Source organism: Equus asinus, chromosome 8, assembly GCF_041296235.1.
Source record: "Equus asinus isolate D_3611 breed Donkey chromosome 8, EquAss-T2T_v2, whole genome shotgun sequence".
In the NCBI taxonomy this organism is placed as follows: domain Eukaryota; kingdom Metazoa; phylum Chordata; class Mammalia; order Perissodactyla; family Equidae; genus Equus; species Equus asinus.
This window is the reverse complement of record NC_091797.1, coordinates 65,486,554-65,509,302: the sequence shown is the minus strand read 5'-3', so window position 1 is coordinate 65,509,302 and position 22,749 is coordinate 65,486,554. Positions and strand designations below refer to the sequence as shown.

The 22,749-nt window shown below is 40.7% G+C and overlaps 1 protein-coding gene across 12 annotated transcripts in view; it reads left to right on the top strand.

Moving 5' to 3' along the window:
• Window positions 1–410: 410 nt before the first annotated feature.
• RIPK1 (receptor interacting serine/threonine kinase 1) overlaps window positions 411–22,749 on the top strand; it is a 40,275-nt gene continuing 17,936 nt past the window's right edge. The window contains exons 1-7 of one of the 12 annotated variants that reach the window (XM_070515703.1): window positions 923–1,779; window positions 10,732–10,954; window positions 11,788–11,944; window positions 14,293–14,430; window positions 15,193–15,306; window positions 15,959–16,187; window positions 18,017–18,166. In XM_070515703.1, the coding sequence (XP_070371804.1) occupies window positions 15,989–16,187; window positions 18,017–18,166 (349 nt within the window). In that variant the 5' untranslated portion in view covers window positions 923–1,779; window positions 10,732–10,954; window positions 11,788–11,944; ... (1 more) ...; window positions 15,193–15,306; window positions 15,959–15,988. Of the gene's footprint in view, window positions 779–922; window positions 1,780–2,342; window positions 2,423–4,746; window positions 4,835–10,731; window positions 10,972–11,787; window positions 11,945–14,292; window positions 14,431–15,192; window positions 15,307–15,958; window positions 16,188–18,016; window positions 18,167–22,749 lie in introns of those variants that run through there. The other 11 variants (XM_070515692.1, XM_070515698.1, XM_070515691.1 and 8 more) reach the window with 11 other exon arrangements.

Below are 22,749 nucleotides of genomic sequence, written 5' to 3'. Positions count from 1 at the left end.
ACTGCCCAATCACCATTTGAAGGGGCTGCAAAGTAAATACCACATTTCTTCCTCCGCAGCCCCGCAGACTAGATGTTATTATCCCCACTTTACAGGTGAACGGAGGTGAGAACGGTAATTTGCCTGAGGTTCCAGCGGGGTCCACAGCGAGCTCGCATTCCCCTGGGTAATTCACCCAGCGTGTTCCCCGGGGCCAAGCTGCCTCTCCCCCCGCGGAGGTTCCTACGACCAGATGACATTTCCTCTTTTCTTCTGGCCTCCCAATTCGCTTTAAACCAAGGTGAAGCCCCGATCCCTAGGCTGACAGATCACTGGGTTTCTAAAACGGGGTCCAAGGCCCGGCTGGCGGGGGCGGGCGCTCGCCCGGTCCTTCTCCTCCTCTTTCTCCTCCTCCCGGGCAGGGCAGGGGCGGGGCGAGCAGTCCACGCCCTCCCGCCGGCCGGGCTCAGTAGCTCCGGGAGAAACGGCGCGGGCCGGACGCGGGCTCCCGACGCGGCGGTCCCTGCGGGCCCACCCCCCGAGGCGCGCCGACGCGACGACCCCGGAGCGAGCGAGCGCGGGCTGCGGCTGGACGCGCCGGACGCAGGCCACGGAGCCAGGCGCGGTGAACGCAGCGGGACGGCCACTCTGCGGCCCGGTCTCCCGAGCCCGCGAGCTCCGGCCCCAGGGACCCCATCTCCGGCTCGGGCGTGCTGCCGCGGCGGCGGGACCCGCCCTGCCCCTGCCGCCGCCGCTTCTCGGCTCGCGGGGCCTGAGGAAGTTCGCCTCGGAAACGAAAGTAAGTCGCGCTCGGGTGCGTCTGCGCGGCGGCGTTGGCGGCCGGGTCCGCCGTTCCGCCTTCCGGGCGGGGCGGGGCGGGGCGGGGCTTCCTGGCGCGGCGTGCGGGCGGTGGAGGGCCGTGGCGCGCCCGGAAGTCGGGCGGGGAGCGCACCGGCTGTGCTCCCGGAAGTCGGGCTGTGAGTGGCCCGTGCGGTGGTGGGCGGCGCCCAGGGCGCTCCCGGCAGTCGGCTCGGGATGGCTCCGGCCTTCCGGGGAGTCGGGCCCGGGGCCGCTGGCTGTCCCAGCCCCGGCCTGGCTGCTTCTCTGAGGTTTAGGTGTAAATCCGTACAATGGTAGACGCCTGCCCTCGCTCCACGATAACGGTGTGAGTTTGGAACCTTGTTATGGTGGTGGTGTTTTGGTAGAGATGGTGGGCAGTGTCGTTGAGATGCAGTAGTGGATGCTCCTGCCGTAATAGCGTTGGGTATCTACAGAGAGATATCTTCTCTTGGCTGGGACTTCTTACCAGCCCTTTGAAAGGCCCTTTTACTGCTGCACTTGGGGCCGCAGCGGGTTGCAAAGACAATCAAAAGCTTTTCCGCATAATCCTGGACGTGGGCTGGCAAATGGGAAAGAAGGGCCAACAGCCACAGCGACAAAAGGGATGAACGTCGTAAGTATAGGCGGCTTCTCCGGTGGTTAGTGGCATTTGCTTTTATGAAGTGCTGCAGATTCTCTTCAGGGTTATGAAGAAGATAAGCTACATCCTCCTCCTAAGCATTTGACAAAACCCCACAAAGAGTCGCAGGGGTTCTTCGTTTCTTTGTGTCTTGCTGATCATTTGGCCCTTTGCGCAGAGCTCGTGTTTATCTTGGACAGAGTCTGAGGCTGTTTGACTTGCAGAAGTCCTTTGGTCTTTAGACCACTTTTAATTCTTCACTGATTTACACTGGAAGAAATCAAGGCACAGAGTGAACCTTGGAATGTAGAGTGATTTCATCTCCATTTTGTAACCACCAGGTAGGTAGAAGAGTAGAGAGGAAATTGTGGTCAATGAGAAATGTGGAAACCTGCAGCTCATCTAAACACAAAAAGGAAAGATTAAGCTTACTTAAAATAAAATTTGGGGTGTATCATCATTAGTATTACTGGTAAAACAGCAATAATGATTAACTATAATTTTCATTTTCCTTTCTGCACTATATTGAGCACCAGAGATATGTTGTACTTTCAGGATTGTGAATATTAATGAGAATTAATAAAAATTCCCAAAATATCAACTTCCAAAGTGGCAAACTATTATGTAGTGCTTATTAATCCATAACATTAATACCACCAATGTAATCTGAAAATTTGGAAAAAATAGCATGATGTGCATTGGATATTGTACTCTGGCAAAAATGATTGTTTTAACCTGTAGAATATTGATTTTGAACAGTATATTTGAGTATGTTTTAAAAATTTAGTCTGTACGTTCCCCGTGTTTCTGACCATAGCATACTCATTTAATGTAGGCAAGCAAGGCTGTAAGATTAGGTCTTTGCATCTGATTTTAACCCAGACATTTATTGTTTGCTATCTAGAGAAGTAGCACGTGTTAGTGAATTGATAGTGGAAGTCTGAGTGAAGAGGCAAGGGTTCGATTCCAGATCTACCACTTCAGGTGAATTATTTAAATTCTAATTTTTTTTTCTTTATTTGTAAATTGGAAAGATGAAAATAAAACTTACCTCTCGGAGTCATCCTGGTCTAATGTACATGATAGTGCATGGTTAAACGCTTTGAGTCTTGTCTCTTGCTCATCATTTGGCTCCTGCTTGCTCAGACCTCTTATTTATCTGGGGCAAAGCATCAAGCTATTTTAATCAGAGATTCTTAGAGAAGTCTGTGTTGGATACCTGAGTAAAATGAGAATTCTATTAGCAGGTAAGACAGTGATAGGTAGGCAACCAACATTTTCTGTCAGACTCATTATGTGTGGTCATCATTAGAAAATTGAAAAAATAGTCCTCTACCGCTGAAAGGTAAATATGGATACCTTTTAAAAAACGTTTCTATTGAAGTATAACACAGAGAAAAGTGCGCAGATCATAGCTGTCCAGCTCTATGACGTATCACAAAGTGAACATTATCCAGGTGAAGAAATAGACCCGTTGCCGCCACTCCTGAAACCTCCTGTGCCTCCTCTCGTTCCCCGCCTCCAGCCACTGTCCTGGCTGTTAGTATCAGAAGTTCATTCTGTCCAGTTTTTTGGTATTAATTATTATTTGTTTCTATTTTTCCTCAGTTTTATTGAGGTATAATTGATAAAATTGAATGTAGGTATAAATATTTTGATATATAGACTTACCTACCTTAGAAAGTAATATGTGAATTTTTTGGGAATTTTCAGTTAATTTCATTGGAAAAATTTGCTTCTCTGAGTCCCTGAATTAATACTCACTTATGCAAAAACGTTAAGAAATCCATTAAAAGGGATACAATTACATTTTTAGTTGAAATTAGTTATCATAATATGATATAAAAGGCAAGTGTGCCTTCGTTAATTACTCATTAAAACATGGCTTTGTGGTGTGCTCATCTGCCTGCCTTTGTTCAGTGTGTTAGTGACTCTTGGGTGTCTAAACCTCTCACAAGGCCTTCCTATTTAGTACTTATGAAGTTGAATTGTTGATTGGTAAAAAGTGGGAAAAAACCGTGAAAACAAAGGAAATCATTGGAAACCATGCAAAAGATGCATAAGATTAAGATCAGAGTAAACCAGGAAACTGCATGACTGTAAGGAGAACTGACTTGGGTCAGGAACCAGCCTCACAAGGTGCTGTGGAGCCGCCTGGAGGCCCCTTCCCCGGGCGCTGTCATGCTTGCTGGAGGCACTGCACATCCTGGCCGGTCTTGGCAGATTTGAGAAGACAAGGCCTGGGCTGAAGGAGAGATGCCAAATGGAACTCCTCCTCAAGCTTTTGAAATCCTATACCCAAGTGGACAGGCAGAGTTATAATTTCTTCCTGTTTCTTCACTCTGTGAGCATTTTTTTATGTTATTAAACATTCATATTCAGCATTTTTAAAAACTGATAGATATATTTCAGAGTATGAATGAGCGATAACTTATTCTCTCCTCTATATTTGTAAATTGTTTTATATGCTTTTGCTGTTCTATGTAATGTTACTAGGAACATCCTTGTACATAATCTTTATCAGCATCTTAGATTTGATTCCTAAGAATAAAGAACTATTCGTGAAGGGATTATTCTGTTTAAAAAATAATTTTTATTATAAATGTAATTCACATTTATTGTAGAAAATTTAGAAAATGTAATAAAAGTGTAAAGAAGAAAGTAAAAATCACGCTGTCATCCAGATATAATTCTTGCTAACATTTTGGTGTCTTTCATTATGTCTGTTTCTCTGTACATACATCTATATGTATACCTAGCCAACTGTCTGTGTGTGTCTGTGTGTGTGTGTGTGTGTGTGTATGTATCTTATTTTTACAGACTATGATTTTGAATGGCTATATAATATTCCATCTTATGAATGTCCTGTAATTCATTTAACTATATCCTTTATTTTTGGACAATTAAATAGTCCTTTTTGAAAATTTTTTATTTTTAAGATTTTACTTTTCCTTTTTTCTCCGCAAAGCCCCCTGGTACATAGTTGTATATTTTTAGTTGTGGTTCCTTCTAGTTGTGGCACGTGGGACACCGCCTCAGCATGGCTTGATGAGTGGTGCCATGTCCGCACCCAGGATCTGAACCGGCACAACCCTGGGCCGCTGAAGCAGAGTGTGTGAACTTAACCACTTGGCCACAGGGCCGGCCCCTAAATAGTCCTTTTTTAAAAATATATATCTGTTTAATGCTCAACCACCGTATGTCAGTTTCTCTTCTATGCACTGTAGACAGTGTGCAAGATAGTTTTCTGCCTTCTGTGAGCATAATTAGAAATAATTCTCAAATTATAGCTGTCTTCCCTGTTTCAGGGGAGAAGTACAGGGTACTGTGAAAATGTCTAATGGGAAGACTTAGGATGGAAGACTGAAGAAATGACATCTTGCTGAGCCCTGGAAGGTGAGCGGCATCTAGCCAGGAGAAGAATGTGCCCTAAGAGGGTTGCCAGGAAGAGCGGGACATATTACTCTGTCTTCCTCCATCCTCCTGTTCCCACAGGGATTGGTCAGTAGACAGTTGCAGAGCAGAGTGACCCCAGCTATGCATTGGCATTCTCAAAGCCCAGTGAAACAGGGTAAATGTGGGCAGCTGGGCCAACCATAGCAAGAATCAAAAAGCAGGAAATAAATGTGTTTTTCACATACTTTTTTCTCATATAATACTTACCAGTCCAGTGAAGCAGTCATTATTATTTCCTTTTGCAAATGAGGTAATTGAGGCTTATGTAAGTTGCCCATGTCACAGGGCTAATAAATTGCAGAGCTGGAGTTCATGCTCACACGAGAAAGGCCTGTGCTTTTCCCACCATTATTATGGCTTCCACTACCTCACCTTCAGTGTCTGCCTCACCCCTCTCTCCTCAGTCTTTATGCCCTTTATCTGGGCAGCTCCCCTCACCTCCTCTGTCTGCCCCACAGACATGCTGCTTTCTAGAGGGTACTTCCTCTTGTTTGGCAATGTCTCGTATCACAGGAAGATGGTCCATAATATTGTCTACACTGCTGATATGTGAGCTTTGTCAGAGTGCCAGGGCCTGCTCACAGTCTTTGTACAAGGTGTAGAAGGTTGGTTACCTGAGCCAGACTGCAGCAGGCCGCTGCACGAGATTGCTGTCAGCCTAGGCATTTGCAGAAACCCCTCCAGGTACTTTTTTTAACCCCCCCCCCAACCTTTTATTATGAACAATTTCAAAGTGCAAATTAAAAAGATTTTACACCCACAGCTAACATCATAGTGGTGAAAAGCTAAAGCTTTCCCTCTAAGATCAGGAACAAGACAAGGATGCGCACTCCGGCCACTTTTATTCAAGGTAGTATTAAAAATCCTAGCCAGAGCACTTAGGCAAGAAAAAGAAAGAAAAGGCATCTAAATTGGAAAGGAAGAAGTTAAACTTACTGTTTGCATAAGATATGATATTATATGTAGAAAACCCTAAAGACTTCATCAAAGGACTATTAGAACTAATAAACGAATTCAGTAACATTACAAGATACAAAATCAATACACAAAAATCTCTTGCATTTCTGTACACTAATAACGAACTATCATAAAGAGGAATTAAGAAAACAATCCCATTTGCAATTGTGTTGAAAAGAATAAAATACCTAGAAATAAATCTAACTAAGGTGAAAGACCTTTATACTGAGAACTACACAATATTAAGGAAAGAAATTGAAGACAACGCAAATAAATGGAAAGATATTTTGTGCTCACAGATTGGAAAAATTAATATTGTTAAAATGTCCATACTAGTCAAAGCAATCAACAGATTCAAAGCAATCCCCATACAAATTGCAATGGCATTTTTCACAGAAATAGAACAAATGGTGCTAAAATTTGTGTGGAACCACAAAAGACCCCGAACCACCATAGCAATCTTGAGAAAGATGAACAAAGCTCAAGGCATCACGCTCCTTGGTTTCAAACTCTGTTACAAAGCTATGGCAATTAAAACAGTATGATATTGGCATAAAAACAGATCAATGGAACAGAATAGAGAGCCCAGAAATAAAGCCATACATATATGGCCATTTAATTTATGACAAAAGAGCCAAGAATATGCAGTGGGGAAAGGACAGTCTCTTCGATAAAATGGTAATGGGAAAATTGGATAGTCACGTGCAAAAGAATGAAACTGGACCCCTATCTTACACCGTACACAAAAATTACTCAAAATGAGTTAGAGTTGAACATAAGACCTGAAAACCATAAAACTCCTAGAAAGAAACAGGCGGTAAACTTGACATAGATCTTGCCTATGATTTTTTGAATCTGACACCAAAAGTAAAATCAAGGAAAGCAAAAATAAGTGGGACTATGTCAAACTAAAAAGCTTCTGCACAGCAAAGGAAATCATCAACGAAATAAAAAGGCAACCTACTGAATGGGAGAAAATATTTGCAAATCATATATCTGATAGGGGATTAATATCCAAAATAGATAAAGAACCCATACAGAGGCTGGCCCCATGGCTGAGTGGTTAAGTTTGCACACGCCACTTCAGCTGCCCAGGGTTTCTCCAGGTCAGATCCTGGGCGCGGACATGGCACTGCTCATCAAGCCATGATGAGGTGGTGGCCCAGATGGCAGAGCCAGAAGGGCCTGCAACTAGAAAATCCAACTGTGTACCGGGGGGCTTTGGGGAGAAGAAAAAGAAGAAGATTGGCAACAGATGTTAGCTGAGGTGTCAATCCTTAAAAAAAGAATCATACAACTCAACATCAAAAAAACGGATGCTCAGATTAAAAAATAGGCAGAAGATCTGAATAGACATTTTTCCAAAGAAGACATACAGATGGACAGCAGGTACGTGAAAAGGTGCTCAACATCACTAATCGTCAGGGAAATTCAAATCAACACCACAATGAGATATCACCTCATACCTGTCAGAATGGCTATTATCAAAAAGACAAGAAATAATGAGTGTTGGGGAGGATGTGGAGAAAAGGGGACCCTTGTGCACTGTTGGTGTGACTAAATTGTTGCAGCCACTATGGAAAACAGTATGCAGGTTCCTCAAAAAATTAAAAATAGAACTACCATATGATGCAGCAATGCCACTTCTGGATATTTATCTGAAGAAAATGAAAACACTAGCTGGAAAAGATATATGCACCCCATGTTCACTGCAGCACTATTTGTAGTAGCCAAGATATGGAGACAACCTAAGTGTCCATTGGTGGATGAATGGATAAAGAAAATGTGGTATATATACACCATAGAGTATTATTCAGCTGTAAAAAAGAATGAAATCTTGGCATTTGTGACAACCAGGATGGACCTCGAGGGCATTATGCTAAGTGAAATAAGTCAGAGAGAGAAAGACGAATACTGTATGATCTCTCTTATATGTGGAAAGAAAGAAACAAACAAAGAAACAAGCTCAGATACAGAGAACAGAAGACTAATGGTGGTTGCCAGCAGTGGGGTTGGGGGGAGTGCGTCAAAAGGTAAAAAAAATTAAAAAATCAAGAGCTACAAAATGTGATGTGGTATCCTGGATTGGATCCTGTAATAGAAAAATGACATTAGTAGAAAAACTAGTGAAATCAAAATAAACTAGGGAGTTTAGTTATTAGTAATGTACCAATGTTGGTTTCTTAGTTTTGACAAATGTACTATTAGGAGAAACTGGGTGAGGGGTAGAGGGGAAAATAAATAAAAATGTAGAAACAAAATTGAAAATAAAAGATTTTCCAGTGAACTGTCATATATCCACCGTCTGTATTATTTTATACTGCTTGCTTTATCATATAACTGTCCATCTGCTTATCCCTCTCTCTCTCTCCACCAGTCTGTCTGCAAAGAAAACTGCAGATATCAGTATGCTTCCCCCTAAATATTTCAGCATGCATACTGCTAACTAGAGTTCAATACGTTTACGGATTTTTCTTTTGATGTGAAATTTACCTGCAATTCTTAAGAGTACATTTGCTGAATATTGGCAAATGCTTCTGCCTGTGTAACCCTGACCTCCACTGAGATACCAGAGCATCACCATCACTGCAGAAAGTTCCCTCAGGCCCCATCCCACTCAGTTGTCACCTTGTCCCTGGGCAACCACTGTTTCTTTTCCAACATAGATTGGTTTGTCTGTTCCAGAACTTCACATCAATGGAATGAGACAGAGTGTATTCTTTTGTATAAGGCTTCTTTTACTCAGCATGATGTTTTTGCAGCTCACTCACGTTGTCATGTCACTTTTTATTGCTGAGTAGTATTCCATTGTATGACTATACCACAGTTTTCTTTTCTCATTCTCCTATTGCTGGATAACTGTTTCCAGTTTGGGACTATCATGAATAAAGCTACTATGAACAGTGCTCAAGTCTTTGGGATATATATTTTCATTTCTCTTGGGATTGGAATTGCTTGGTCATAGTGTAGATGTGTGTTTAGTTTTATAAGAAACTGCCAGACCTTTCACATAGTGGTTGTACCATTTTATACTCCCACCAGCAGTGTATGAGAATTCCAGTTGCTTCATATCTTTGCCAGTGTTTGATGGTATCAGCCTTTTTAATTTTGGATATTCTGGTGGGTGTGTAGTGCTATCTCCTTGTGGTCCACCTTGGATTTTTATTCTTCATTTCAGTTTGGGGAAAATGAATGAATGCAAGAAAAGAAGGGAAGAAGGATGAGGCAAATAGTTCTGTTTTGTGATTGTGTACATTGTATACTTCATAGTACTAATACACACATTCTCCAAATTCTCATCCTTTTTATATCTTCTTCTTCTTTTTGCATAGTGCATTATTAAGTTTTTCCAGTTCCTTCTTTTGCTCGTAATTATTTTAAACCTGTTATTTTTTAAGAATATTCAGTTATTTAATTCCCTGAAGTTCTTTGGTGCCTAATGCTGCTTTTTGTCGTATTTGCTGGATCTGGCTCATGGTGAACTTTTTCTTTTGTGTTAATATAATTTTGGAAAGGGAGCTCATGTTAAGAGGCTCCATTTGCGAGAATCTTGTCTGGTCTGGCTTGAAGGTATTTTGTTTACTTTAGCCTTACAACACAGGGATGTCATCAGCCTGTGACCACTTTCTATATAAAAGTTATCAGCTTAGGGGATCCTGGCCCTAAGAGGAGTGTAAATTCAAAACCCAAATCTATTTGAAGATAGGCGCAAGCTGATGAAGTCACATGAAAACTTCTTTTTATACCTCGTGCCCAGTCTAAGACAAACAAGTTCCTTTGCTAGTGGACTGCTTTTTTTCTAGTCCATCCTTTCATTGAAGGGTAGCACGCTGAGGAGTGCCATGTTAAGGGGGGAGTCTTTGTGCCAACCCTCTTTTCTTGCATGCCCTGACCTCAACTCCTGTCCTTGGCTGGGTTTTAAACCCTGACCTTTGGATGTCAAGGTTGGCAGTGCCCCACAGGACCACTGTCTTAATCAGTTTGGCTGCTCTAACAAGTTAAATAGACTGAGTGGCTTAAACAGTGGACATTTATTTCTCATAATCTGGAGACTGGAAGTCCAGGATCAGGGTGCCAGCAGATCCAGTGTCTGTTGAGAGCCCGCTTCCTGGTTTGCAGATGGCCATTCTCTCGTTGTATCCTCAGATAGTGGAAAGAGAGAGAGAAAGCAAGTTCTCTCATGTCTTTTATAACTAATCTCATTTCCCAGGCCTCCACCTTCATTACCTAATTACCTCCAAAAGGCCCCACCTCCTAATATCACATTGGAGTTAGAGCTTCCACCTATGAATTTTGGGGTGGACACAAACATTCAGTCCATAGCAGCCACCATGTGGGCCAGTGCCCTGTTTGTTTCAGTCTCTGGAGTTATTTTCCTTTGTACTGAGCCTAGGTATGTGTTTGAATGGATGTTTGCATTATGTTGTCCGACATATCCAGTCATGGGCCATACAACGACGTTTTGGTCAACGATGGACTGCATATACAACAGTGGTCCCAGAAGATTAGTCCCACATAGCCCAGGTGTGTAGTAGGCTGTACCATCTAGGTTTGTGGAAGTGCACTCTGTGATGTTCACACGATGCTGCCTAATGACGCGTTTCTCAGAACATATCGTTGGGTGACGCATGACTGTATAGGTCATTTGTAGCAAGAGAGTTTTTAAAATTTTCTTGTTGTTAGTGTTGCCAGAAATGAAAGTCTAAGGAATAAAAGTTGTGGTGTTCTGTGATTCTTGGAAATATGAAAAACAGTTCATCTTACAGACTGTAAATCTATCCTCAAAAAATAAAGGCACGCTAAGCTTGTGGTGAAACTTTCCATAAGTTTTTGAATGATGACCTTTTTTGCACTGAGATGTCCTCTTCTTTTCTTTACAGGGCACAGCTCCGAGGGAAAAGAAAAAGTGGTGCATTTTTGGGCATTCTGAGTATTCAGAAGGAAACCAATCATGTCCTTGGATGACATTAAGATGAAATCTACCGACTTCCTGGAGCAGGAGTATCTAGACAGCGGGGGCTTCGGAAAGGTGTCCTTGTGTTTGAACAGATCCCACGAACTCGTAATACTGAAAAAGGTCTACACAGGGCCCAAGCGCACCGAGTGAGTGGGGAGCAGAGGTGGGTGGAGCACATGATGGGTTGGCCGTGGGAAGCATTATCGCAGAGGTGTAGGCCGGGGCCACGGGTGAGAGCGCAGGCTTTAGGAGGAGACAGACTGTGGTGTAAGGGTCAGCACACAGGCTTCATGTCAAATAACCCTGCATGGTGGTTATTATGATCCCTACATCACTGATGAGGATTCTGAGGCTGGTTAGTGAAGAGCTCACAGCTGGTAAATAATGGGAGAGAAATGAAGGGAAAGAACTAGAGAAAGAGAAGGAGATAAAGGGTGATAAGGGAGGCAATGAAAAGAAAATGAGAGGGATCAATGAAGATAGACTTGTTTACTTTCTTTACATTTTTGGTGAGGACCAGCCCTAAGTATGGAAAAAAAAAAAAAAAGGGTAGTTCATTAATTAGAGGCTCTGGGAACCCTCTCTTCAAAGAAATTGGTGGAGTTGTTTTACTTCTCTCTCTTCTTGCCAGAGTGGTTGCAGAGAGAGGCGGCAGTTTTTGATATACTGTCCAACACAATCCTTTTGTCAGGCTGTGTTTCATTGCTGTTGTTCATTTACTTTTCTTTCATTCGTTCATCGATTGAACATTTCTTGAACACTCCCTTCCAGTCACTGGGAAGGAGGACTATAAAGATCAACGAGAAACTGCTCTGCCTTCTATAGCTTGTGGTCCATGCCTAGAAGAGATGAGTACATGCACAAGTAATGACAGAAGCATGTGCGATGTGATGTGTCAAGGTGTGTCGTGCATATTTTGGGGGCACAAAGCTAAAAGGGGCTAACACTGCCAGTCTTAATAGCACCTGTCCCTCCCCAGGTATGACGAGTCCCTCCTCGAGGAGGGCAGGATGATGCACAGGCTGAGACACGATCGGGTGGTGAAGCTCCTGGGCATCATCATAGAAGAAGGCAACTACGCGCTCGTGATGGAGTACATGACGAAGGGCAACCTGATGCGTGTGCTGAAAGCTGAGGTAGAGAGGGCTTTGCTGCGCACCCTCCAGGCCCAGCCACTTGGGTGCTGGTTGTCTGTGTCGTTATCATCGTGGTATTCTTTTGTAGCTTGTTGGTATAAAATAATCCCTTTGTGAATTACTGTATATTTTGGATTTTCTGAAGTCAATCCCTCATTAAATCTTCCTTGACTTTTCTCTGCCCAGAAAGTGGTCTCACCTCCTCTCAATCCCTGCAGACAATTGTCTGTATCCCTTAGTTGGAGGGTCCCCTCTATGTCTTAGTATTGTAGTTGGCTTTTGTCAGCCACTCTGAGATCCACGAGTCAGAGATGGGCACTGTCTTCATAGAGCACATGGTCTGACCTGGGGTATATCTGTAATGGATAACAATTAAATATTGATTGATTGATAGAAGGATGTACACTATAAGTGACTGTATGCGAAGATGGAATGTTAAAGATTGTACTTTGATATCGTTTAAGAAATTTATAGGTTAAGTATAGAATGTTAGAAGCAACAACACTGGATAGGTAAGACAGGAAAATAAAAATTGTTTACCAAAACCAAATAACTTTAAAGCATTTTTTAAAAGTTTATGTACCTATTAAGAGCAAGGCCTTGTGCTGGTTGCTCAGGGAGCAATAGTAAATATGACCCAGACAAGTCAAGGGGGCCAGATAAGTAAGTGAACGGTGTGGTGTAATGGTGTTTGATAGACATACTCACGGTGTGCTGTGGGGACACAGAGGAGAGGCACTCACTCCAGCGTGGGATAGATAGGAAGGGATTCCAGAAGGAGGATGCTTGAGCCAAAGTGTGAAAGGCGAGTAGAGGTTTCGAAGCAGAGAATTATGAAATCAATGTTCCATGCAGAGAGATTGGCCGGTGCAAAGGAACGAGAGTATGCCAAATTTTAGAAATGGCAAGTAACTGGATTTAGCCAAAGGACAGACTGTGTGTGGGATTGGAGGGATATGACTGCCTTTATGGCAAATATTCCCCCTTTCCCCTTCTTCTCCTCAACCCAACTGCCTGAAGCTATGTCAATTCTTTTAAATCACAGACATCTCTCACAAGTACCTATGGGAAGGATAAAAGATGATCATTTATACACGTTGAATTGTAATTTGATCAGATTGCTCTTCTCCCCAAAACTAGATAAGATCAGTTGCATGAAGTAGGTAGGTATTTTGATTGGGAGGTGGTTATTTGGGACAAGAGGCATTCTGTGGGATCAGCCAAAGATGAGTGCACCAGTTGGGGCTCAGGAAAAAAGTCAGGAGGATGTAACAGAGAGAAGCAGAGAGAGGGATGAGAAGGGAATCCACTTTGCTTGCTCAGAATTTTTTCCTAAGTCCAAAGGTATACCAAGGAAGAAGGGAAAGTCTTTTCTGCTATTTTTTGTACTATGGTAATCAGGCTATTAATACTGTAGTTCAGCTCCATTATGAGTTAAATATGGTTGAAGGGTTGACTTGGAAATCTAACTTCTGTCATTTAAATTTTTTTTCTGTTTTCAAACAATTAGCGTACATATAAATTTTTAGGAAACAGCCTGTTTGTAAACTAGGGACTACAGACACACACACATATACACACATACACAGAAACGGCGCGAGAGGGAGAGTTTGTTACTGGTTTTTCAATGTTAAGCAAAAGTATTGTTTAACCACTATACTAAAAACTGATATCATCTATATTAACATTGATGTTCACATAACTAGAATACAGTTGTAAGAGTGAACTGACACTCTACAAAGACCTGAAATATCTGATACTAAATCACCAAACAGATATGAAATTCACTCCAGCATTGTTTTAACACCATGTTATCTCATAGATTAATTCTTGCATATTTGTAATCAGTGTGAACACATTCCCTTATATTCTTTTTTCTCTTAGTTATTTCATACACACATTTCCATGAATATTATTCACATATTTAATATAGTAGCATGTCATATTAGTATACCATAGAGCATATTTGTGTTTTTTTGGATATTTATTTATCCATTCATTCAACAAACATTCCAGGCACCACGCTAGGTAGTAAGGATACATCCTAAATAATAATAATAACTATAGGGTTTTCTCAAGGAGCTTAATTTTATAGCATTTTTATATATTACGATATTGGTGTAGAAGTTTTATTTTTACTCTGACAAAACACAGCAGTAATACTCTTAGCGCCTGGGATGAAATCTTTCTTAAAGAAAGGAGGCTTGTTTTACAGTGACTGCAGCATTGGAAGCAAACCCAGTGACGGTTTCCCCAGGTTCACACCCCATTACTCTCTTGGATGAAACAGTTGCTTTGGCCTGGTGGATTGCCTTTTCACTTCATAGACCTCATATCACTTGTTTTAGATCAGTATCCCCCTTTCTGTGAAAGGAAGGATAATTATGGAGACCATTGAAGGAATGTGCTACTTACATGGTGAAGGTGTAATACACAAGGACCTCAAGCCTGAGAACATCCTCGTGGACGGCGATTTTCACATTAAGGTAAAACCACAATCTAAAGATTCATCGAAAATTGGGGCAATTTTCGTTTTAATTCTCCACTGTACATCATTTTTGGACATGGTAGCTGGTCAGGAAGACCTTGCTCATCTTATAACTGGTGGTGGTGCTGCTGAAAAGCTCTATCAGGGATTGAAAAGAAAGGTACAGACTTGATAGAGTTTATATTTTTTATTTATTCGTTTACTTTCACCTGCATTTTTTTTATCAGTTTCCTTTTGAAAACTCTCTTTTCATTGTGGTAAAGGGAAGAAGGGAAAGAGATTTTTCTTTTGTTCACTCAAGAGCCAGACTTAACTAGGCGGAGCATCATATCCCATTGGCTTTGGCAGCAGGAGTCCAAGCACAAGAATCTGAAAGGGGAAGTGGCATTGGGGGGAAGAACTGAGGAACTGCTTACGCAGGCGTCCCTCTACAGAAGATTCTGCTTCTAAACTGCATTCTAGTCTTGGGCATTTTTATTTGTATGTCTTTAAAGGAAGATTCTTTCTTTACATTAATCACTTCTCTCTTATCTTCTGGATTAGAGTCTGTGGATTTTAGATAATAAAATGCCAGAATTCATCCTCAAATGCTTGGATTCCTAGAGGCAAAAGTGAAACTGTCAGCTTTGGTTTCTTCTTAACTGTATTGTTCTGTAATTTTGCCCTGCCACCTCCCTCTTTGTTCTGTGTCTGACCTTAGTATTTTTCTCTCTGCTTTTTTGTCAGTTTTTCTCCTTCTTCCCATCCTGTCTTCTCTTAGGTTCAGGTTACCAACTCTAAACAAGTAGCACCACAGTCCTTATCCTCAAAGTGTCTTTGGAATCCTTGGAAATTCGCATCCATGGGCTTCTGGACACCATTTGGAAAATAGAAGGTGCCGTACCTAGTCATCATCTGCTATACAAATCTGCTGAGAAGAAAATACCGTTTTTTTCCCTGGCTCAGAAATAATTGAGAAACTTATGCAGAGTAAATGAGGAATTAGAATAAACATGTTTTGTTGTTGTTCATGTCAGAAAGGTCTTCTGTTTTTCCTCTCTTCCCCCTTGCCCCCAGCAAATTCCTTGGTTTTATTGCATAAGAGCTGAGATAGGGCTGGCCCAGTAGCATAGAGGTTAAGTTTGCATGCTGTGCTTTGGTGGCCCAGGGTTCGTGGGTTCAGATCCCAGATGTGGACCTACATACCGCTCATTGAGCCGTGCTATGGCGGTGTCCCACAGACAAACTGGAGGAAGATTGACACAGATGTTAGCTCAGGGCCAATCTTCCTCACAAAAACAAAAACAAAGAACCTGAGATAACAGAATTTCACATGGACATTTTTTAGGGGAGATTTTCCAGATGGCTGGAGAAACACAAAGTTTCCATAAGTCTGTTCAGAAGTAGCTGTTTTAAACCTATCTAGTGCAACCATTTCTAGAAGATTCCCTATACCTCATGTCTACTGGATAAGCCCAAAATTTAAAGCTAAATCTGATTTGCCTGTAGCCTTCACAGAACAATCCCATTGGTTTGGTCTCTTGTAGATAGCTGATCTTGGCGTTGCTTCCTTTAAGATGTGGAGTAAACTGACTAAGGAGGAAAACAATGAGCAGCGGAAACTGAACAGTACCTCTAAGAAAAATGGTGGCACCCTCTGCTACATGGCCCCGGAGCATCTGAACGACGTCAACGCAAAGCCCTCAGAGAAGTCAGATGTGTATAGCTTTGCCATAGTGCTTTGGGCAATATTTGCAAATAAAGAGCCATATGAAAGTAAGACATTTGTAGAGGGGTGAGATTTGGGTATTAATCAAAATTGTTAAATGAAATAATGGTCTTCAATGAAATCGGTTAAGAGTTGTAGTTGATTGTGCATTTTATGTCTGTCTTACCTACCAGACTGTAAGTTCCACAAGGGCTGGGAGCACATCTGATTTGCTCACTGCTGTTTCCCCAGCATCTACACAGAGTGCCCGCAGCATAGCAGGTGCTCAGTAAGTTGTTTTGAAGGAATGAGTAATCTCATTTTAGGAATCAAGGATCACAGGACAAGTAGGAGTCATCCTACTTAGATAATGCGTCTAAGCTTGGGAAGTGCTGTAAAATTCCAGGATTCTTCCTGGACAGGAAAGCTTGCTTGCTTTTGCTTATTAGGACTTAGCCTCTTATACTACAAGATATACACTTTATACTTACATACATTCACTTATTTTATTCAGGAATTACTTCTTTTTAGTACTTACTGTGGGTACTTTAATTGGAATTGAGAATATAAAGATGAGAAAGACATGGTTCGTGCAGGAGAGCAGATACACAAGTAGTCATTCTTCAGTTTGTTAAGTGCCTAAACTAATGGACATTTTCCTATCCATTCTTCTTAGGTGATTATCTGCTCCTGTGGTTTAATGATCACCTTTTTGTTGATGCCTTTCATCTCTTATCTCTAGCCCTGGCCTGGATATACACATACCTGTTGGTCAGATCTGTTACATGTACAGAGGAACATCCAAAGTAACATTCTTCCAAACAACTTCATCTTCTAAATGCTCTCCCTGTAGCCCAGTCTGCTTTGCTCCTCTAATATGTTCAGAAAATAGCATCACCATCCATCTACCAAGTAATCTGACCAGAAACCTTAGTCATCCCAGACTCAGCCTTGCCCCTCATCTCCCACATCCAATCAGACATCAAAACCTATGACTTTAAGGTGTATGTATGATTCAACAAGATACGTCTTGAATCCATCCACTTCCCTCTATCCCCACTGGCCTCTATTTGGTTAAAACCCTCTGTATTTCTGCTTTCGGCTCCTCATACAGTCCGCCATTCACACTGCAGCCAAACTGCATCCTAAAAGGCAAATATGACCATCTCACTCACCTGTTTAAAACTCTCCCAAGACTCCCTGTGGCCTTCAGGATAAAGTTCAAATTCCTTAGTATGGAATACGAGGCCCATTAAGGTCTGCCTTTTGCTTCTCTCTCTAGCCTTATTCCTCACCTCTCCTTCCGTAGTCAGTATGTACAATTATACGGAACTGCTTCTACCTTCTAGGATGCATCCTGATTTTTGGAACTTCCACTCTATTCATATCTTGCTTCCCTAGCCTGGAATCCTCCTCTCTGAGTCCTCCTTCCCCATTCTTTACCTGGATAACTCCTGCATATTTTCCTGGACTCAACAAAGCCTTCTCTGACCTAGTGTTACCAGAACCACTTATAATTACTTCTTGAATAGCAATTACCACTCTCTATTTTAAGTCACTCCCATTAAACTGAGCTCCTTAACGGCAAGAGCTATACCATATTTGTCTCTGTATTAAAATCTGGAGAATGCCATTGGCTTTATCCACATAATCCGTTTGTTCTACCAGGAGGCAGCTTTGTTGGGAGTTCTGTCTTTCATCTAAATTGTTGTTTGATTGTCTCTGCAATGGAACACACCAACTCCTGGTCACTGTGGCCATTGGCCCCTATCAGATGAGGCAGCTATACTAAAAGCATACCCTAGGCAGAGAGAGATAAGTGGCATTGTCTGAGTTCTGTCATCATGAGAGGAGCAGGACCTGAAAGTCTCAACTTAAACTCCTCTTTGCTTTATAGATGCTATCTGTGAGCAGCAGTTGATAATCTGCATTAAATCTGGGAACAGGCCGAACGTGGAGGACATCATTGAGTACTGCCCAAAGGAGATTATCAGCCTCATGAAGCATTGCTGGGAGGCGAATCCAGAAGTTCGGCCAACATTTGCTGGTAAGAGCATCTTTTACACCTGTGTAGGATACGTCCTACATTGCAATTTTCCCAGTAAGGTTTTGCCTGGAACTGCTGTGAGTCTTCAGAAAACAGAGTTCCACTTTACTTATAATTTCAAACTGATTTTCTACATTTCAAACATTTTGTTCAATGAAAAGATCCCATTCCTCCCATAAGCATGAAGGCATACAAGGCCTTCTTGTTTCGTTTTTTTCATAATTACCTTTTTTTATTGGGTTAAAATATAGGTAACATAATTTGCCATCTTAACCAATTTTAAGTTTACAGTTTAGTGGCATTATGTACATTCATGTTGCTGTGCAACTGTCACCACCATCCATCTCCAAAATCTTTTCATCTTCACAAACTGAAACTCTGTTCCCATTAAACGACAACTCCCCATTTCTCCCCCAAGCCCTGGCAACCACCATTCTGCTTTCTATCTCTATAAGTCTGACTCCTCTAGGGACTGCATGTAAGAAGAATCATCCAGTATTTCTCCTTTTGTGGCTGGCTTACTTCACTGAGCGTAATGTCTTCAAGCTTCATCCCTCTCGTAGCATGTGTCAGAATTTCTTCCTTTTCATTGCTGAGTGGTATTTCATGATATGTATATCACACATTTTGTTTATCCATTCATCTGTCAATGGACACTTGGATTGCTTCCACCGGCCCTCTTTTTCTTAGCTTCTTTTATTTCTTTTTCTTCCCTTTTGTAGCTGGCTTCTTTGGAAATGTATGTTGTCATTTGGATTGGACCTGTAGTAGAGGGAGAAAGAAAGGGGCATGACTGTTTGTCACATCCTTGCACCTCTTCCCATCCCCCCGTGTTACCCAGGATCTTGCTAAGAGGCAGAGGAAAGAAGAGAATCAGATTAGGAAGAAATAAATTGTAGGCAGGCACTGTGGAGCCTACAAAGCATTTTGTCTACATATTCCTGCCATGAGAAAAGAGAATTAATGCCCCTCTTACCACAACCACCAAAGGATTAGAGGGTCCTTTGATTTAGTTGCTGGTTTTCTTACTTGCTCAGTCAGACTAAATTTTCTCCTGGCTTAGCTTGTTCTCTTCTCTCATGCCTTTTTCACTTTTTTTTTTTAAGTTAAAGTTCTTATTTTTGAGATAATTGTACATTTACATGTAATTGTAAAAAATAACACAGGGATGTCCCATGGACCCTTTACCTTGTTTCCCCAAACTAGGCCAAGCTACAGCACAGTATTACAACCAGGATACTGACATTGATATAGTCAGATACAGAACATTTCCATCACCACAAGGGTCCCTCCCAGTTGCCCTTTTCTAGCCACTCCCATTTCCCTCCCGAAATGACTGCCTCCTTCACCTCTGACAACCACTAATCCATTCTTCATTTCTGTCATTTGTCATTTCAAGAATGTTACATAAACAGCATCATGATAGACCTTTGGGGATTGCCGCTCAGTGTAATTCTCTGGAGATTCACCCGGGTTGTTGTGTGTCTCAGTGGTTCGTTCCTTTTTGTTATTGAGTCATATTCCATGATGTGGAGTTGCCACAGTTTGCATATTCACTCCTTGAAGGACAATCTGGTTTGTTTCCAGTTTGGACTAATAGGATAAAGCTACTGTAAATATTCATGTAACAGGTTTTTGTGTATAATATACACAAAAATACAAGTATTTCTCTGGAATAAATACCCAGGAGTAAAATAGGTAGGTCATATGGTAGTTTCATGCATAGTTTTTTGTTTTTAAGAAAGTGCCAAACTGTTTTCCAGTGTGGCTATGCCATTTTATAGTCCCACCAGCAATGTATGAGTGATTCAGTTTTTCTGCATCCTTGCCAGCATTTGATGTTGTTGCTATTTTTTATTTTAGCCATTCTGATAGGTATGTAGTGTGATATCTCCTTGTGGTTTTAATTTGCATTTCTCTAATGGCTAATAATATTGAATATCTTCTCATGTACTTAGTTGCCATCTGTTTATCTTCTTTGGTGGAATGTCACTTTATGTCTTTTGCCCATTTTCCATTTGGATTGCTTGCTTTTTTACTGTTGAATTTTGAGTGTTCTTTATATATTCTATGTACTATTCTTTTGTTAGATGTGTGGTTTGCAAATATTTTATCCCAATCTGTAGCTTGTTTTTTCATCTTCTTAGCAAAGTCTTTCATGGAGTAAAAGTTTTTCATTTTGATGAAGTCTAGTTTATTAATTTTTCTTTTTATGAATTGTATTTTTGGTGTCAAGTCTAAGAACCCTGTCAGGGTTAGATCCCAAAGATTTTCTTTTATGTTCTAAAATTCTTACAGTTTTACATTTAAGTGTATCTTAAGTCCATTTTTTTTTGTAAGAGAGTCATAGAAAATTATTGCTAACAGAAGAACAACTAGCACTATCTTGAATAAGAGCAGCGAGAGCAGACATCTTCACTTGGTTCTCAGTCTTAGGGGAGAGCAGGAAGTGTGATGTTAGCTGTGGGGATTTCATAGATTCTGTCTTCTCGAGGAAGTTCACCATATCTCTTCCTCTTATTTCGGAGTTTTTATCATGAATGTGGATGGTGAATGTTGTCACATGCTTTTTCTGGACTGATTGATATGATGCTGTGATTTCCCTTCTTTAACCTGTTAATGTGGTGGATTAATTACATCGGTTGATTTTTGAATACTGAGCCAGCCTCACATCCCTGGAATAAAGCCTGTTGGTCATGGTATATAATTCTTTTTGTATATTGCTGAACTCCATTTGCTAATGTTTCGCTAAGACTTTCATGTATATTCATGAGGATACTTCTCTATAGCTTTCTGCTTTTTGTATTATCTTTGTCTGGTTTTGATGTTAGTCAATAATGACTTCGCAAAATAAATTGAGAAGTTTTCCTTCCTCTTCTATTTTCTAGAAGTGTATAATTAATGTTAATTCTTTAAAAGTTTGGTAGAATTCTCCCATGAAACCATCTTACCCTGAGATTTCTTTTTTGGGAGTTTTTAAATTATGAAGTTCAATTTCCTTAATAGTTATAGGGCTATTCAGATGATCTGTTTTATATCAGAGTAGTTGTGGTAGTTTGTATTTTTTGAGGAAATGGAATATTTCATCTGACTTGTGAAATTATGTGTGTAGAGTTGTTCGTAGTCTCCCTTATTATCCTTTAGATATCTGCAGGGTGTCTAGCGACACCCTCTGTTTCATTCCTGATATTGGGAATTTGTGTCATCTGTTTTTCTTTGTTGGTTTTATTGATCTTTTCAAAGAACCAGCTTTTTGTTTCATTGATTTCCTCTATTGTTTCTATGTTTTCCATTTCATTATTCCTGCTCTTATCTTTATTATTTCCTTTCTTCTACTTGCTTTGTGTTTGTTTTGCTTTTATTTTCTAGGTTCTTGAGGTGGGAACTTAGATTATTGATTTTGAAACCTTTTCTCTTTTCTAATGTTTATTGTTTTCATACATTTAATGCCATGAATTTCCCTCTCAGCACTGCTTTAGTTGTGTCCCACAAATTTTGCTATATTGTTTTTATTTTCATTCACTTAAAGCATTTTTTAATTTTTGTTGAGACTTTCTCTTTTATCCATGTATTATTTAGAAGTGTGATGGTTAATTTCCAAGAGTTTGGACATTTTCCTCTTATCTTTGTTACTGATTTATAGCTTGATTTCACTGTAGTCAGAAATCACATTTGTGTGTTTCAGTTTTTTCAACTTTGTTGAGGTTTATTTTATGCCCTGAATATTGTGTATCTTGGTATATGTCCTGTGGGCACTTGAAAGGAATGGGTATTCTATGGTTGTGGGGTGGATTGTTCTGTAAATTCCAATTAGATCCTGTTAGTTGATGGTATTGTTGAGTTCTTCGGTATCTTCACTGACTTTCTGTCAAGTTGTTCTTTCAGTTGTTGAGGGAGGGGTGTTCAAGTCCCTCAACTACAATTGTGAATTTGTCTATTTCTGCTTTTAGCTCTATCGTCTTTTGCATCTCTGTTGTTTGGTGCATATACATTTAGGATTGCTCTGTCTTGGTGGATCAGTCCTTTTATCATTATATAAATGTTCTTTTCTGTCTCTGGTAATCTTTGCTCTGAAGTCTACTTTATTGGGTATTAATATGGTTACCCTGCTTTCCTTTTATTAATGTTTACATGATATATCTTTCCCTTTTTACTTTCAGCTGCCTGTAATCATTATATGTGAAGTGAGTTTTTTGTGACAGCATATAGTTGGGTCACTTTTTTAAATCTGTTCTGCCGATCTCTGTCTTTTGATTGGTGTTTGTAGACTATTTACATTTAATGTAATTATTGATATGTTGGGGATCATATCTGCCATTTTATTTTGTTTTGTGTTTGCTCTTTCTGTTTTTCATTTCTCTGTTTTCTTTTTCCTACCTTTTTGTGGGTTCTTGAACATTTTTTAGAATTCCAATTTGATTTATCTATTGTATTTTTGTGTATAGTTTTTCTAATGGATGCTCTAGGTATTACATTATTTTTACATAATTTATCATAGTCTACTGATGTCATTATTTTACTGGTTAGAGTGAAGTATAAAAACTTTACTCTCTTTACTTTCCTTTACCTTTCCCTGTATATAA